The 18152-nt window shown below is 44.6% G+C and overlaps 1 protein-coding gene across 1 annotated transcript in view; it reads left to right on the top strand.

Annotated features, from left to right (window-relative positions):
- The window catches only part of Erich6 (glutamate rich 6), a 47697-nt gene extending 30103 nt beyond the window's left edge, over window positions 1–17594 (top strand). The window contains exons 10-17 of the mRNA XM_051156900.1: window positions 893–997; window positions 3984–4141; window positions 4736–4809; window positions 5951–6087; window positions 9561–9646; window positions 12936–13091; window positions 14738–14966; window positions 17331–17594. Of these exons, the coding sequence (XP_051012857.1) occupies window positions 893–997; window positions 3984–4141; window positions 4736–4809; window positions 5951–6087; window positions 9561–9646; window positions 12936–13091; window positions 14738–14966; window positions 17331–17594 (1209 nt within the window). The remainder of the gene's footprint in view (window positions 1–892; window positions 998–3983; window positions 4142–4735; window positions 4810–5950; window positions 6088–9560; window positions 9647–12935; window positions 13092–14737; window positions 14967–17330) is intronic.
- Window positions 17595–18152: the final 558 nt, after the last annotated feature.

Below are 18152 nucleotides of genomic sequence, written 5' to 3'. Positions count from 1 at the left end.
TAAAATTGTACATGGTGAAGGTGAGATGTCCCTCGTGGGCTCATTGTATGTGGAGACCTGGTCCCCAGCTAGTGGTGCTGTTTCACAGGCTGTGCAATCTTTAGGAGATGGAGCCTTGCTAGAGAAAATGGATCACTAGGAGTGGATCTTGTGGGTCACATGGACTGCCCCACTCAGGCCCGAGCTCTCTGCCTCCTGAGGTAATGTAAGCAGCAACTTCACCTTCCTGTTGCCACCAGCACAAGCCCCCCCTGCCGCCATGCAGTCACTGCCGTGATGGACTGTATCCTCTAACCCATGGGCCAGAAGAGACCCTTCTTCATCTAAGTGGTTTCTGTCAAGCATCTGCCACAGAGAAAGAAAAGTAGCACACACCTATGCAGGGATGGCGAGGCTTTTTTTTTAACTAGCACTTACAGGACAAGTTTATATATCTAAACACCCGAGACTTTTTTTTTTAACTACCTGTAGTTACATACCATATACTTCTGTCCCTCCAGGGGACTCTGAGGTCATCCTTTCTGCACTTGCACAGCTCCAACGCTCTGGACTCTGATCTGCAGAGCTGTACCAGAGAGCAGCGCTCAAAATGCATCTCTGGCTCCTTATTCCTTTCCAGTCGTTGAGTGGAGATGATGTCACACACATGCTCGACCGACCATACAGATCTTGTCGGCTTGGTCCCTTCAGCTACAAGATCTCTCAGATCCTTAAAAGTTCTCCATCAAGTATTTCTGTGACAAGTGTTCTCAAATAAATTGGCACATCCCCCATTGCTTTTGCATCCCTGCTGGAGAGTCACTGCTCCCAACCCCACTCCTATTACTCCTAAGCCTACTGGGCCTTAAGTCGCTTCCTCACTTTCTTTCTCTTCCTCTCCCTTTCTCTGAAGGATGAAGAAGACCTGGTACCCACGTGTGAATTTTGCGGAAGTGAGATACTATCATTTCTTGCTAATATAGACATTTGTTCTGACAACACTCTCACTAAACAAAAAGTACGTGTAAGTAAGTACGTGTAAATAAGATATGGCCGAGGCACTTGGATTATTTTTAAATATGTGTGGTATTTTCTCCTTCTTTTTTCTCTTACATTATCATTTTTAAGGATTACATGGTTTTTCTTCACAGCTATGTCAAGGAAATACCAATCACAACCCCATCGTATTCAGACCTACAACCTAAAAGACTGATAATATGTTGACAAAGCTGTAGAGAAACTAACATATGGCTAGCCTGGTGTTATGGCACACACATGTCATCCCAAAACTCAGGAGTTGGGGGGAGGGGGAGGGGAGAGAGAGAAAAGGGAGGGAAGGAAGAAGAGCAGAACTGCTAACAAACTTTCAGTCTTGTGGTCACTCAAGAGGTTTCCCAAAGGAGAACGAAGTCTTGAGTATGAGGAATGCAGTGGCTGGGCATGTGGAGTTGACAGGGAGCGTTTGAAAGCATCACCAAAGCTGATTGTCTTACAGCTGCCACAGAACTCAACACAGACCATTCAGAGGCCTTTAGCTCACTCCACATTTGGAATAAACTGGAAAGGTGGAAAAAACTTGATACATGGATGCCTTATGAGAAAACTAGAAGAAAAAAAGAGAGAGAGAGAGAGAGAGAAATGTGCCATTTTGAATTGCTAATCTCTTATTCTAGGCAACTTCAACAAACCATTTCTCAATCAGATTGTGAGATACAAATAAAAGTGGATTGTATGACAACCAGTGACACCCAGCTCTGTAGCTAGACCAAGAAAAGGCTCCAAAGCCCTTCTTGTTTTGGTTTTTTTGTTTTGTTTTGGTTTTGGGGTTTTTTGTTTGTTTGGTTGGTTGGTTGGGTTTTTTTGTTTGTTTGTTTGTTTGTTTTTTGAGACAGGGTTTCTCTGTGTAGCCTTGGCTATCCTGGACTTTGCCTTGTAGACCAGGCTGGCCTCGAATTCACAGCGATCTGCCTCCCAAGTGCTGGGATTAAAGGCGTGTACCACCATGCCCAGCTGCAAAGCACTTCTTAAAGCCAAACTTACACCAAGTAGAGGTCATGGTCGAGATCACTGACTGGCAGCTGCTGGTGTTTTATGAATCCAGGTGAAACCATTGTATCTGAAGTGTGCTCAGTAAATTGGAGAAATGGAAAAAAGGAAAAAAGATAAAAAAGGCACCATCGGCTGCCAGCCCTGGTCAGCAGTGTGACTCTTGTCCATGTTAGCGCCTTGCATCAGCGTTGCTTCAAAAGTTGAATGATTTGGGCCAGAAGGTACTGCCTCTTTCACTGCATTCACCTGACTCCTTGCCAACTGACTACCACTTCTTTAAACACTTGGACAACTTTTTTTTTTTTTGGCAGGAAAACCACTTCCATGATTAACATAATGAAGAATATGCTTTCTAAGAGTTTGTTTTACACAGATTCATTCTTCACTCATATATTACATCCCAACTGCAGTTTCCCCTCCCTCCCCTCCTCCTAGTCCCTCACCCTCCACATCCCTTCTCTCTCGTATCCACTCTTCCTCCATTTCCCTTCAGAAAAGAGCAGGCCTCCCAGGGAGATCAACAAAACATGGCACAACAAGTTACAGTAAAACTAGACACATACCCTCCTGCCAAGACTGGACAAGGCAACCTAGTAGGAGGCCAAGGGTCCCAAAAGCAGGCAAAAGAATCAGATACCCCCCACCCCCATCATCTGACCACAGCCTATCAGGTCTCATCTGGATAGCCTGCCTCCCCTTCCTCTGTGTGTCCGCAGGGCCTCCCCACCAAGGGGACTTGATCAAATTGCATCTATCCAAAGTTATTATTGGTTTCTGTTTCCTCCCCCCCCCCTTTGGTCTGGGCTTTATTGTCTAGATTTCTGGCAGCCTGCATGACCTCTGCTGTTTATCAGGGAGTCTCTTGTCTGAGTTGGGGGCTGGACTTCTGGTGGCTAATGTGGTTTTTATACAGAAAGCAGGTTTGGGGCTGGGGCTGGGGCTGGGGCTGGCTTAGCTGGCAGTGCTTGTCTAGCACGCACAGAGCCCTGGGTTTCATCTCTGCCACTGCATAAGGTGTGGGAGGAGGGCAGGTGTTAATCCCAAAGGTAGGAGGAGAAAGACCACCAACTCAGATCACCATGGCCAAGTTAGTTAAAGCAATCAATTAATTAAAACAAGCTTTTTTATTCATGTGCAAAGGCTGCAGGCTCCCTTGGGTGGGGTTTGAGAGGTCAACATTGGATGTGAGGAAGACAACGTTTTTATAGCTCATGGTGGGGAGGGGGGTGCCCAAATGGGGAATTTGGTGGGCAAAACAGTCAGGATTATATATAGGAGCAGAACGTCATATCAAGTTAGTCCTAAGGACCTCCTAAAACACAGACATGGATGCAAGGTGATCTTAGCAACATCCAGAACAACCATTTTGAAACAAAGGTAGAGTTCCAAGATAGTTACTAGCTTCTTTTATACAAAGACAAGATTGCCATTCCTGGAGCAGGCAGGCTACGAGTGGGGCAGAGCCTAATCTGTGCGAAACAGAGGTTGAATCACAAACAGGAAGGAACCTTGTTTGTCTTTACTATCAGATGGCTTTTAAACCTAAGTTGGAGGCGGCAGACTGGTTCTTCATATTGTGGCATATGCTGTATTCCCAGGGCCTGGGAGGTGTAGCCAGGGAGACCACAAGCTCAAGGTGATCCTTGTCTGCATAGACAGTAAGCAGACTGTCTCAAAAGCAAGCAAAGCAGCAGATTAGTGACTACTGTGGCAGCTCTGAGGAGGAGAGGGAGGGACTGCTCATGGGTGCAGGTTCCATCTGAAATGACTGGTGATGGTTGCTCTGAAAATACTGAAGAAAAAAAATAGGTGAAATGGTTCTTTTAAGCAGGTGAACTGCGTGGTGTGTGAACATTATCTCACCAAAGCTACTAAGAGAAGAAAAAGGAGTTATCTCCTGTAATCTTCTCTACCTAGAACCCATGGCAAGATCATAGCTTCTTTGTTTTTTTCAGGGCTACTGTTGTCTTCAGTTACAAAATCTTCTTGATTATATCAATGAGGAAAGGCTAAACATCAAAAGCCCTGATGTGGAATTAATCAGTATTACGCCTCATGCATCCCGTGGCAGTGAAGTCGATATACTCAAGGCAAAGGAAAAAGCTCTGCAGAGGTAACGCGCGGCCCTGGTGCTGAGCCAGACTGGATGTGCTAACTGAAGAGCATCTCATAAAATGAACACTGGTTTCTCCAAATGTGCAATTATGAGAATGTGTTCCTTGTAAAGATACAGAAAGGAGCTAAAGCAAGCTCATTGTAATTCCTGGTTGATGTCATGAGCTTCAAAAGGTCCCAGAAGAGCCAGGGATTCAGCTCAGTAGTAGAACGTTTCCCTTGTGTACACAAGGCCCCGAATTAAATCCCTAGCACCACAATTACAAACACACACACACACACACACACACACATACAGATACTAAATAATAAATAGTAATACACATGATGACAATATTAGGAAAAAAACTAGTGGGCTCACTGCTTTCACGCACAATTGTCAAGCATGAATTATCAGGGCAACTCAGAATTCCTATGCTGGAGTGACATGCCCAGTAAGCCCACTTGCATGCTCTGGTTCATAAACTAGGTTCATAAATGATAAAATATTAAAATAACAAAGGATGGGATTGGAGCAGCTGAAATTTGTAGCTCACTATTTCCACTTTTCAACTGCAATTCAGACTTATGCTTGATGGTTTTGATTTTGTAGAAAACAAGAGCGTCAAATGGCTAGACATTTTGCCATATTAGCTGCTGAACCGAGCACCACGGAACCTGATGAAGGTAAGCCTGTTGTCATGGGTGTTGTGCAGCATCAGAAAGCTCGGGTGTTGGGCCAAGCCATAAAATTGGCATATTTTAAAATAATATTGGAAATGTTCATTTGAAAGCATCATAAAGTCTGTATCTGGTGAAATGGGTCAAGAAATCCAGGGTCAAGAAATCTAAACGCTCTCTGTTCTTGGTCTCTGTCTCATCACTATTGGTTGAAATAAATTTGTATCATCTTCAGAACACCTTAGATAGTAGCTGAACGTTATCCAATTTGTGTCTCTTGTGTTAGAAAGCATGCATTGCGCTGCTCTCAGACTTGGATGTGGACAGTCTGTTAAAAGACACCTGAATCTACCCTTCCTGTATTCACCAGGGCTAGTCAGTATGGGCACAGGACTGGGACAGGTGAAGGAGAATTGAATTCAGCACCAGAAATCCTAGCTTTTTATGTTTGAGGACCTCCTCACGGGCCGTCTGATTTAAAAGAAATAATTTAATTTTCCAGTCAGCATCGGCATCAAGTCTCTTCTGTTATTGAGAGGGTACTTAAGGAAGTCAGTTCACTTTGTATTTTTGTAATGAAATATCTAATATTGTAGGGAGTTTCTTGAAACCCACGGTTTGTTATTGACATTAACAGCGACCAGGCATGGTGGTACACCCACCTTTAAACTCCACCTAGGCAGATCTCTGGGAGTTTGAGACCAACTTGGTCTACATAGTGAGTTCCAAGCCAGTTGGGGCTATATAGTTGAGACCCTTTCTCAAAAATAAATAAATAAATAAATAAATAAATAAATAAATAAAATGAATGAGGAGGGAGGGACGGAGGGAGGGAGGGAGGGAGGGAGGGAGAGAGGGAGGGACGGAGGGAAGGAGGGAGGGAACTAAAAGCCTGGAAATTCCAAATAATGAAAGCTCTCTCAAAGGAATGTTCTTTTATTTATTTATTTATTTATTTAGTAGAAATTTTTAACATTTTTAAATCAAAGAATCTCCTCCCTAGCTTCAATTTAATAAAGGTCCTTATTTTCTTCCTTTAAACAAGTTTGATAATCAATGCATTTGCAACAGGATTTTGAATTTTATTTTATTATAAAGGGTTTTTTTTTTAATTATATGTACTTTCATGCTGTTCTTCTCTCAGCAGACCCGAAGCATTTGAAAACAATTTCCTTCCAGCTCTCTGTGGATGTGGCCCCAAAGGTGAGCACTGAGGAGGAAATCGACCTTCAGATCAGCACCGCCTCCATCACCTGCTGTGACTCCAGAAAGACGTGTGGGAAGGTAATTCTTTTACAACTTTTTGTTTGTGAGTTTGTTTGTTTGTTTGTTTGTTTTTTTAAGAAATGAATTTTGCTTAAAACATACAAAAGTACCCCTGGAGCTTCACTGACGGCTGGTCTGCTAACTCTTAGAAAGAATTGATGCAGATTTGAGATTGCAACTATGTCTACACTTTTTGTCTCATTGGTGTTCTTAGCTAAAGCCTTTTGGCCGTAAAATGTGGCAGTTACACATGAAAGACTATCTGGAACTCTTAGAAAATTAAAAGAAAGGAAGAAAAATCACCAATGCCCTAACCACTTCCTCAGAACCGTGGTGTTAGCATTTGAAGTGTTCTGAAGTCCTCCTACGTTGGTTTTAAATCTTATGTAGAAGCATAAAGAGCCTAGAATCCCCAAGACACTCTGGAAGAAAACCAAACAAGGAGAGGTAGGCCTCTACAGAGCATGGTGATGGAGCCAGGGCGATGCTGGGAGGGATGAGCTAAGCCACAGCACAGCCTACAATCAGACTTCAGCAAGTCTGTGTCCCTAACTGAGGACAGCAGTGCCGCTGCACAGCTGTGACGAAACAAAGCCTCTCTAATGTGTAGTTCTAGACCAGCCTCAACAGGGCAGCCATGTGCTTTATTTATTTGTTTGTTTGTTTGTTTATTCATTTATTCATTTATTTATTATTTTGGTTTTTTGAGACAGGGTCTCTCTGCATTAGTTTTGCCTGTCCTGGACTCACTTAGACCAGGCTGGCCTCGAACTCACAGCGCTCCACCTGCCTCTGCCTTCCAAGTGCTGGGATTAAAGGCGTGCGTCACCATGTCCAGCCCTGCCATATGCTTTATTAATGTAACTGGAAAGACCACCGCGTACCATCATACTGTCTGTAGAAAACAATCTTAAGGAGATTAAGTACTTAAATACAACATACGTAAGTTATGACGGTTCTCTTTTCATTTATCAAGGTGTGCTATTGGGACATTTCTTGCATGCATGCAGGGCGTTTTGATCATAATCCTCTCTAGCTCCTCCTCCTAACTCTTCCCAAGTCCAGTTCTTACCCCCACCCCACCCCCACTTCCTGTCTTTTTTTTTTTAATAACTCAGTCCAATTTGTGCTGCCACAAAGTATTTTTTTTTTTAACATCATAGAACGGATTTAGACCTAAAAGCAGTGTTTGCTAAGGATTTGATTAATTAAAATTAAAATTTTGAAAACAGGCTGAAACTGAAGAATCAGTTAAATCACATATGGAATATAAAGGCCTTATATCCTAAATTTATGAAGAATTTTTATAAATCAATGCAAAAAAAAAGTTAATTTTTCCAGCATCAGGAAGCAGATGTAAGCAGATCTCTCTGAGTTCAAGACCAGCCTGGTCTACATATCAAGTCCCAGGTCAGCCAGGGCTCTATAGTGAGACCATGTCTCAGAAAACAAACAAACAAACAAGTGACATGAACCTTAGGGGAAAGTGAGCCAGTTCCCAAAACTTGAACAGCAACTTTCACAAGAGAAAATGCGGTTGACTAAAAGCATATGAAAGCCTGCTCAATCGCCTTAGTCGCCTGAGAAATAAGCACTCATTCCATGCTAACCATACTGGCAAAAATAAAAACTCTGATAGTGCTAAGCTTTGGGGAGAGGACCAGACAGTAGCCGACCAACATTTGCCAGAACTACATAGCCATCGCAGTGCGACGGTACCCTACAGGAACCTGATGCCAGCATGCATACACAGGAAGGGACATTCAACTCATCAGTATTTCTAAGGACCAAAGCCAGGAGGGACCCAGGTTCCCTCCACTCAGAGTGAGTAGTGACAAACAGAACTAGAAAGCCAACCATGCACTAAGGAACGCTACTGCACTGCAGCTACTCACTGAGAGGAGGGGAGGGGTCTCTCTTTGATAGAAAGAAGACATTACACTATACAACAGATGAGCCCACATGAGAGGCTAAATGATGAACAGACAAAAAGCACACAAAAATTACCATGAAATCATACTGTCAGCTGCATCCTGGCAGAGCGTTGATACCTGGCTTGACACACTGGAGTAGGCGCTGTTCTCTGGGCACACTGGGGTGGGCACACTGGGGTGAGCCCATTGGTCTCAGCACACTGGGGTGAGCACACTGGGCTGGGCACACTGGGGTGAGCACACTGGTCTGGGGACACAGAGGTTAACACACTGAGGTGAACACACTGGGGTGAGCACATTGGGGTGAGCACACTGGGGTGAGCACACTGGTCTGGGCACACTGGACTGGGCACACTGAACTGGGCACACTGGGGAGAGCACACTGGTCTGGGCACACTGGGGTGAGCACACTGGGGTGAGCACACTGGGAGCAGAGCTATTAGAATCTTTTATTCCATGTCTCAGCTTGTGTGGCGATGGCATAAGTGTTTGTTTGCTGACACAGTGTACTGTAGTGCTTATCTAGAATTACTCCGTATTTCAGAGCTTCAGAAATGAAGGGGGGAGAGGCTATCATTTCCAGATGGAGCAATGAGTTCCCAAAGTAAATGACAGTGTTTATCAGAAAACTTAGATCATTTCACTCCAGAAATACTTGTGTCCATTTCAGTACAATTCAAGATCAGGAATGTACAGAACTAAGCCAAATCTTTGGTTTTTCATATTATCAGATACAAATTCATTTTCACCCTGAACTTCCATGTTAAAGTGGCTGAGCCTGGAGCCATACTAAAGAGCTATGCTCCCGTCTGCCTGTTTCCACCGTCTCGTGCCCACCACAGTCATATGCTCAAATAAATGGAGCAGCTCCTGTACGTTAGCCTGGGGTACTTTTCCATCCTAAAGGCGGGCTTACTGCTGGGGATGCCGTTCTGTGGAAGGGGCTTGTCTCCTATGTGCAGTGCCCTTGCGTCAATCCCCAGCACACAGCACACAAATACAAAAACAAGTAAGTGGATAAAGTAGGTCAGGTTTCTGTAACAACATTTAACCTTTGACACTTCCACAGATACGGAAAGCCATCATAGTCAGGACTTGAATGCCATGTGAAGTGGCTCCTTCTTTTTCTCACTTTTTAATGGTAACATATGAGATTAAAAAAATACAAATTTTAAATAGGAGCTGGGCATGGTGATACACGCCTGAAATCCCAGCACTCAGGGAAGCAGAGGCAGGTGGATTACTGTGTGTTCGAGGCCAACCTGGTCTAAAAAGTGAGTCCAGGGCAGCCAAGGCTACACAGAGAAACACTGTCTTGGGCAACCAAAAATAAATACATTAATTAAATTAAATTTTTTAAAAAGTCAATAGGTAAGTGGTGACAGAAGGGGTTTATTAGGTTATACTGCAGACATGAGGGATGATCTATAGTTGCTGCTGACCATGCCATGTTGTTGAAGAAGACCAAGCACAGTAAGTAAAGAAATGTTTTGTGCCACCGTGCCCCATGCATTAGCTCGTGAGCCCTCAGTTCGTGTTGTTTTGTTGGGCGTGTAGGATATAAGGAACGAGCTCCTGGAGAAGTATTACAAGCACGGAAGCAAGTTTCTCACTTCCTTTCCAGACGGGACAACGCAAATATTGTATCCTTCCTTTCCACGTGCTATTACATCAGCTTTACTGCACGGAGAGAAAAACGGGCAGGGCCTGGAGGTGTAGGCTTGTAGACCCAGCTGCTTGAGAGGCTGAGGAGGGGGCGGCTAAGGTGGGGGGAGGCCGAGGTGGGGGAGGCCGAGGTGGGGAGGCCGAGGTGGGGGAGACTGACGTTAAGGTGGGGAGGCTGAGGCTGAGATGGAGAGGCTGAAGTGTGGAGGCCGAGGTGGGGGAAGCCGAGGTGGGGGAGGCCGAGGTGGGGGAGGCCGAGGTGGGGGAGACTGACGTTGAGGTGGGGAAGCTGAGGCCGAGATGGAGAGGCTGAAGTGTGGAGGCCGAGGTGGGGGAGGCCGAGGTGGGAGAAGTTGAGATGGAGCAGGATGAAGCAGGAAGACAGCAAGTGCATGGCCTGCCTGGACAACTCAGAGTGAGCCTATCCCAAAATTAAAAAAAAAAAAAAAAAGAGCTGTGCAGGGGCATGAGTGTCAATCCCAGCAGAAAAGAAAGGGAAGAAGGGAGGGAGGAGGGAGGGAGGAAAAGACAGCACAAAAAGACAGAGAACAGGGCACGGAGGAGGGAAATACAGAAACACACCCCCCCCCCCAGAATCCTACCACCAAGAAAAAAGCATTTAAAAATGCACCTTAGTGTGCCTTCCCAGTCTATAGGCTTTTACATGTATTGTTCGTTGAAATCAACTCAAGCATATATTTCATTTTGTACCTGCTTTTTCATGTAATGTTAGGAGCATGCAAAATGCAATACATGTTGAGACACAGCACTTTTTGTACAGTGCAGTGCCTGTGAGCCTGCTTCAACGGTCAGAGGACAGCGCTCTGCCTTGCCTGCTACAGTCTGACACCTTATATCCTCTAATTAAATACCTGGGGGGAAGTTATACAAAAGAAATTTGAACATTTTCCAGCTTTGGTATATTCTGGCCCCCAACACCCATGTAGCAGAAGTCATTAACCACTTCATCGCAGGTCACTCAGATAGCCAGGCCATGGAGTTTTGACATAAAAGTATCTCTGGAAAAGCAGGGGGTAAAAAAAAAGAAAAAAGAAAAGAAAAAGAAAAAGAAAAAGCAAGAAAACCTTCTCCATTAACTGAGTGCCTCCTTGTGGAACAGTCATTTTCAGTCAATATCCCAAATGTTTAGTCAAACCCTAACAATAAACCAGAAAGGGACATTCAGGGTTGCAAATGACAAAGCACCCCCCCCCCCAACCTCTGTGAGAAAACAGAGGTTTTGTTTTCATTAAATAATTTACTCAACATTTTAAAAATTTACTTTTAATTTATATATTCACTTTACATCCTGATCTAGCCCCCTCCTTTCTCTCCTCCTGTCCCTCCCTACCACCCCCTCCCCCTCCCAACCCCTCAAAAAAGGGGAGCCCCCCTCCAACCAACCCACCCCAGCACATCAAGTCACAACAGGACTGAGCTCATTATCATCCACTGAGACCAGACGAGGTAGCCCTGTTCGGGGTAAGTGAGCCAAAACAGGCAACAGAGGCGATGTCAGAGACAGCACCCACTCACCTTACCAGGGGACCCACATGAAGATCAAACTGCCCATCAGTTACATATGTGTAGGGGCCCTAGGTCCAGTCCATGCACGCTCTTTGCTTGGTGCTTCTGTCTCTGTAAGCCCTCATGGGTCTAGGTTAGTTGACTGTGTTGGTCTTCTTGTGACTTTCCTGTCCACTCCAGGTCCTTCTAGACTATGTCACCCCCCCCCGCCCCCCATCTCCACTCCCCTGCACCCTCGCAGCCCACCCCCATGCCCTTCACAGGACTTCCTGAGCTCTGCCTAATGCTCACTGTGAGTCTCAGCATCTGATTTGATTAGCTGCTGGGTGGGGCCTCTCAGAGGACAGTACACTTCTGTCTGTAAACATAGCAGAGTATTGTTATTGGTGTCAGGGGTTGGTCTCAGGTTAGGCCAGGCATTGGTTGGCCATTCCCTCTGTCTCTGTCTTTACCTCTGCACATCTTGTAGGCAGGCTAAGTTTTGGGTTGAAGGTTTTGTGGGTGCATTGGTGTTCCCTCCCACCTCTATAAGTCCTGCCTAGCTAGAAGGTGGCCTCCTCTTCCTCCATGTCCCCCGCTGCTAGAAGGCTCAGCTAGAGACAGCCCCATATCCTCCCTGTAGCCTACCCTGTCGCATGTCTCCAGCTTGTCTCAGAGATGTCCCCGCTCAGTTTCCCTTTACTCTCTCAGCCCTCTCCCCTCCCCACTCTCCCCACATCTGACCACTCCCCACTTTGTCCGATACCCCCTCTTACCCAGTTACCTCTCTACATCCACTTCCTCATCTGGAATTTACCCAACTTTTATTACTAGTTATTTCATGCAATTCTTAGCTCTCTTAGAGGCTGTGGCTGGTTTTCAAAATGACTCAAAATCAGTCCTGGATGAGCTTTATCTCTGAACAGCCTTTGCAAATGGACCAGATCAACACTGAGACAAACCCAGTGTGCTTTCGTTTTCATGCCAGTATGAGTAGACTCATTTTCTTAATTTCATGATCAGAATGTTCTCTGCTATATAAAGAAATCCAGTTGATGTCTTGCAGCCTACAGTTACAGTCTGCCTGAACTCACTTTCGTTTTGTGGTGTCCCTAAGGATCTCTGTACACACAGATTCCAAATATAGTTTTTACCTCCCCTTTCAATCTGACTATTTTCCTTACCTAAACTTTCCATGGTTAGAACTTTCATGTAAAATTGACTAGACGGGGCCAGCAAGTTGGTGGGTAAAGGTACTTTCCACCAACTCTCATGACCCGAGTTCAATCCCCAGGTCCCACATAATGCACAAAGAACCCAGTCCTGCAAGTTGTCCTCTAACCACTACACACACACACACACACACACATACACACATGCACACGCACACACACACTTAAATAAATACCTATTAAAATTATCATGCCTTTTTTTGCTTTTTATTCTGTTAATGTAGTATATTATATTAACTGATTTTCAGATGTTGAACCAAACTTACATTCTTGTGATAAATTTAATTTTATCATGATGCACAATCCTCTTACATATTTCTAAATTCTGTTTCTCACTATATTGTTGGGAAGTTTTACATTTTATAATATATTTTGATTCGCACAAAAGTGTACAATTATTTTGTATTAAAAGTAATAGAGACCTTTTTTCTGAATGATCGTTGAAATCATGAGGCATAAGAGCCCCTTGTAAATTAACTTTAATCCACGCGTAGTCCAGCATCACTCACAGGACCTTATCTGATCTCAGCTATCCATCTGGAAATCTAGCCATTATCCAAGTGCCCAACAGGATAAATGGTTTTACTTGTATTATCCAGGAAGACACGCCCACCAACCCCGCTATTCTGGCATTGCTGGACTCCTCTGGCAGGAGCTCCTGCTACCACCCCAATGGAAATGTCTGGTAAGTTTCTTAGTTCCTTGCTGCTGTTTTGGTTTTTTGATTATTTTTTTCTACAGTTATTGTTTAACTTTATTTTTCTCTTCAATAAGAAGAACAGCTTTAGAAAGGTTGGCTGAAGTTAGTGGTCTTTAGATAGTAACAGAGCTCAGAGACACACAACACTGTGTTGCTCACTGCTTGATAGAATAACATACAAACAAAATCCTTAGAGCCACAAAGCCAGTAAAGGCATGTTTCCATGCACTCCCAGCACCCTGAGTTCAATCCCTAGAATCCGCTGATGGAGGTAGGAGAAAACTGAGTGCTTGAAGTCATCTCCTGACTCCGCATGCTCACTGTGGCTCACAGGCTCCCCCACCACATGTATCTCACGCATACACACATAATAATAATAGAGATAGGAATTTCTATAGAAAGATCCTGGTTCCTTATTAATTTACCAATATGTACACTCTATGACTTTATATTATTTCATCTAATCTGAAAAGAAAAATTTGGGTTCCAACTTCAGGTACAATTCAAGCCTTTCAGAAAGGTGTATAATATTTTTTTAAGACACGGTCTCAGCCAGGCACAGTGGCACACACCTGTAATCCCACTACTCAGGGAGGCAGAAGCAGGCAGCTCGCTGTGAGTTCAAGGCCAGCCTGGTCTACAAAGCAAGTCCAGGACAGCCAAGGCTACACAGAGAATCTCTGTCAGGAACAAAAAACCAAACCAAACCAAACCAAACCAAACACTGTCTTATTCTGTGGCCCTGGCCAGCCTGGAATTCCCTCTGCAGAGCAGGCTGTTCTGAAATTTGTGGTCCTCATCTTCTGAAGTGCTAGACTGCAGTAGTAAGCCATCACAGTTGGCTTTCAATCTCATTTGGACAACTGACAATAAATGGCAACACTTGCCAGAGCTGATAAAACGGCAACACTAGGAAGTATCTGTACTTGCTTTAAGTCATGCCTTTGCTCTGCTGTAGAACTTTTCCCCATTGCAGTGAACTCAGAGCTTAGAGTCGTCCCCCCACCACACCCCTGCTTTCCACATCCAGCCCCCTAAAGCCTCATGCTCAATGGCTGGTGGTGCAGCCCAGCTCATGCATTGAACCCCAGGCCCTGGCCTCAATCACCAGCACTCTCTCATCCCCCCAAAAAAAGAAAGAGAAAAGGAGGGCACTTACTTGTCTTGTAGCTGTGTCATCTAAGGACTAATCTGGGTACTCCCCAAATTTACATCCATGGTCCTGAATTTTGGCCTGATGAAAATCTAACCATTGGTCCCTCCCTCTGTCAGGAGCAGAGGGAAACGATGAAACCTCTGGGGCTTCCTTTTCGCCTCCCAGTCTTTTTTTATACCCACTTTAGTTTGAGGATGCTCCAATTGGAACCCAGTATTTCAAATAGTGCAAAGTGAATAGTTATTACTTCTACAGTTACCTAAGGATTCCACCATTCATACGCCTTTATAGGAAGTGACAGAGCTAACTCAATCTTGAATTATAGCGCTATTATTATTGATGAGGCTTTTTTTGTTTCTGTTTTCTTGAACCAAGGTCTCCGTCTGGCAAGGTCTCGCATCCTCCTGAATGCTGTGATGGCCGGTGTGAGCCAGCACTCCCAGCTCTGTTATTGATGATTCTACTTTCCTTCCAGGGTATACATCAACATCTTGGGAGGCCAATACTCAGATCAAGCTGGCAATAGAATACGAACTTGGAACTGGTCAAGTTCCATGCCTTCCTCATCCTTCGTTTCATTTAAACCGGTCTTTTTGGCTCTGAACCGTTTCATTGGCATTCGCATCCTAGACCAAGACAAGGTCTCTGTTAATTTTCTAGCAATGGGCCAACAGGCGAGAATCAGCGTTGGAACCAAAGTCATGGTATGCGCATTAAAAAATAGCTTAAGTTGTTTAGATTTTAAGTGCAAAGTTGAGGTTGTTACTGATCAAACCTATTTATGCATAATCTGTGCACTGAGAATTTTTGGAGTTCACAATGAAGGTTTCCTGTATAATTGCAGCAACCTTACATTTTTTGTCTCTCTTAAAATTCCTTTCAGTTCAGACTCAATTCCTAGTAGTGCCCGTGAGTGTTCACTGTGTGACTGCACACTGCGTTTTCAGCTGCCTTGTCAGTTTTGTCTTAGGGTTTGTGTTGTGAGGTTTCTCTTTCCTCCGTGCTATGGCTGAAAGCACTAGGCTGGCCCAGGAAACCTGGGTTCTAATCATGTTAAGAAGGCACACAATTGCAAGTTCTGACTCCTTGGAGACACTGCTAGACTGCCCAGGTCTTCACCAAATCACTATCTCCCCTGCTTTGAGCTCCCCAAGGACTTGTCCCTGGCCTGCCCTGGCTGAGCCAGGCTACTCTCTTGCCATCATGGCTCCCTTTCTCAGAGACAACAAGCTCCAGAAGGACAGGGCAGGCTCTCTAGGCTTCTTTTATCCTGGTGCATTGCCCAGGCTTGGTCAAAGCACACATTCCGTGATGATGATACTGCAGTGGTTAAGAACGCAGACAGCAAGATGCTGTCTGTGATTTCAAATCTCAGCTCTGCTCCTTGGCTACGCGAGGGACCTTTAGCTTCAATTTCTCAACTGTAAAATAGTGATTCCTGTCTGATAGTGGCTGTGAGGAGTCTGTGAAAATGTAAAATCCTAAGCACTGAGAAGCCCTGAGCAAACAAAGCTGCCACACAGTTGCAGAGAGAGAACCTCAGAAGCTGGTGTGTTTCCATGTGCAAAATGACTTGGAGCACACCTCTTTAAGCTCTGAGAAGCTTCCTTTTGTCTCTCTCTCTCTCTCTCTCTCTCTCTCTCTCTCTCTCTCTCTCTCTCTCTCTCTCTCTCTCTCTCTCTCTCTCTGTGTGTGTGTGTGTGTGTGTGTGTGTGTGTGTGTAAAGGAGAAGGTTGTCTCAAACTTCCCAAGTGACTCCGGCTCCTAAAATTCATGCATTTCATATGGAAATGGCATCTCACTATTCAGCACAGGCAGCATAGCTTAGGACCATCAAAGAGAGGGAGACTCAGACTCAACCTGAACTGTGCTCAGCATGACTCTAGGCCCTGTGGGTCAAGCTCGCCGTCTACCTGGATCAGCTCTTAAGATCAGGTAGTTTAGTTTAGCAAGGAAGCTTAGTTGTTTAGGGGTTAAGATGTTTTTAGGTCTAGATAGATGTTTTAAGTTGATAATGATGAGATAGGATAGATTTTGACTTTCAGTCAGACTTTTAGACTCACCAAGATGGGAAAGATGTTTTCTTCAAGGCTGCCAAATACAAATAGCCAAAACAGTAAGAGTATAACATTTATATAATTCCTGATTGTTCGTGGTTCTTCTTGCTGTAAGTAGTTTATTGTATATCTGTGTAATAATATAAATATATGTAAAACAAAAAACAAAAAGAAAAAAAAGAAACTTCTTTCTTGGTTAGAAATATACAACGCAATCGACTAATTCCAGCATTTACAGTAATGTATAGCCTCCTTTTGGTACATTATGCTCACGGTAAGTACATTCTTCACAAAAATGTCTCCTCTCTTGGGTACCCACCCCCCCCCAGTCTGATTGCTTCTCTCCTTGATTGGAAATGAATTTTAATATGGAAAAGACATTTTGATGAAAATATGCGAAAAAAATGAAGAATACAATGCTATGGATTTTTACTCTCCCCATTGTTTTCAGTTACTCTTTCTTTGGAGGGGGAAGGTAGGAGCTCAAAGATGCTGTGCTCTACTGCTCTCTAATGCCCCCACTGAGGAGGGGGTCCTTCAGGTGAACCGGAAGCTGCAGGCTGTCCTAACAGGTCCTTTCAGTAGCTGAGGAAATGAAGTGAAGAAGGCAAGTGAGGCTAAAAAGAGGAGACTTGGAATAGACTCTGGTGGTCCAGACACACTGAAGAGAACAAAAAGCATGTCAGTCACCTGGGCCTTCAGAGCATACTTCATCACCCCTCCCCGCGCCCCCCCCCCCCACGAGGCACTTTCTAGGAAAGAGACTATTTAAGGTAGCCTCATGCTCCCTTCAGGAGATGTTGGCTAAATTTCCTGAATAAATGAAAAGCTGTGAAAGTGTCTAAAGCCCATTTGCTCTCTCAAGTCTCCACAGCATGACAATCTCGTTCCTCAGCGGGAATATGATGGTCCCATCGACCTCGTTCCAGATGACAAGTGCCTCGGTCCTCCCACCTGCCCACTCCCACTCCTGGGCACTCACCCTGCCCCTTCTCTTTTTGTGCTGACAAGCTCCACAACCTAGAGGAGATCCCAGCCCTGAGGTTCCTGAGTGGAGATGACCTGCTGCTGTTGGCTAGCTTAATAAAGATCCGGCGGCTGCTCCATAAGCTGGAAGGGTGCATGAATTTCCCCTCGAGTCAAGCTTGGGAGAAGCTAAAGCAACCTTCCTACCTTTCTTCACTCTCTCTAAAACTGCTTGCCCTCTGCCATAATGCCGGTGTAAAAGAGAATATATTGGAAACAATTACAAATCTAATAAACGAAAAAGATTAAAGAAGTGTCATACGGCTTTTTGTTTGTTTGTTTTGTTAAAATTCTTTTAAGGGACATTCATGTAAGCTCCTGGAGACATACACATGGCCAGGCCCCTCCCCAGAGGACCTCCAACCACCAGGCTCCACCCACAGAATACTCTAACTGCCCTAATATCTGGACCCAACCCCCACTCTACAGAGTAAAAAGCCCAAGCTCTGGACTTCAAATCCCACCAAATCCCATCCTGGAAAGCTCCACACACACACTCACCCTTAAAAAGTCTATATAAACTGTCTTCTCTTCAGCTCTCTGCTGTTTCTCACCAGAACAGAGGAAGCCACTGTCCTGGGTTCCTCCTGCCCCGCCCCCAATAAATCTACTGTGAGGTTTGTTGTTCAGTGTGACTGTGGTATTTGTTTTTTCTTTTCTTTTCTTTTTTTAAGATTTATTATGTTGCAGCTGGGCGTGGTGGTGCACTCCTTTAGTCCCAGCACTCGGGAGGCAGAGGCAGGCGATCACTGTTTGAGGCCAGCCTGATCTACAAAGTGAGTCCAGGACAGCCAAGGATACACAGAG

The sequence above is a fragment of the Acomys russatus genome, chromosome 15 (genome assembly GCF_903995435.1).
Source record: "Acomys russatus chromosome 15, mAcoRus1.1, whole genome shotgun sequence".
NCBI classification, from domain to species: domain Eukaryota; kingdom Metazoa; phylum Chordata; class Mammalia; order Rodentia; family Muridae; genus Acomys; species Acomys russatus.
This window is presented reverse-complemented; position numbering and strand designations above follow the sequence as displayed.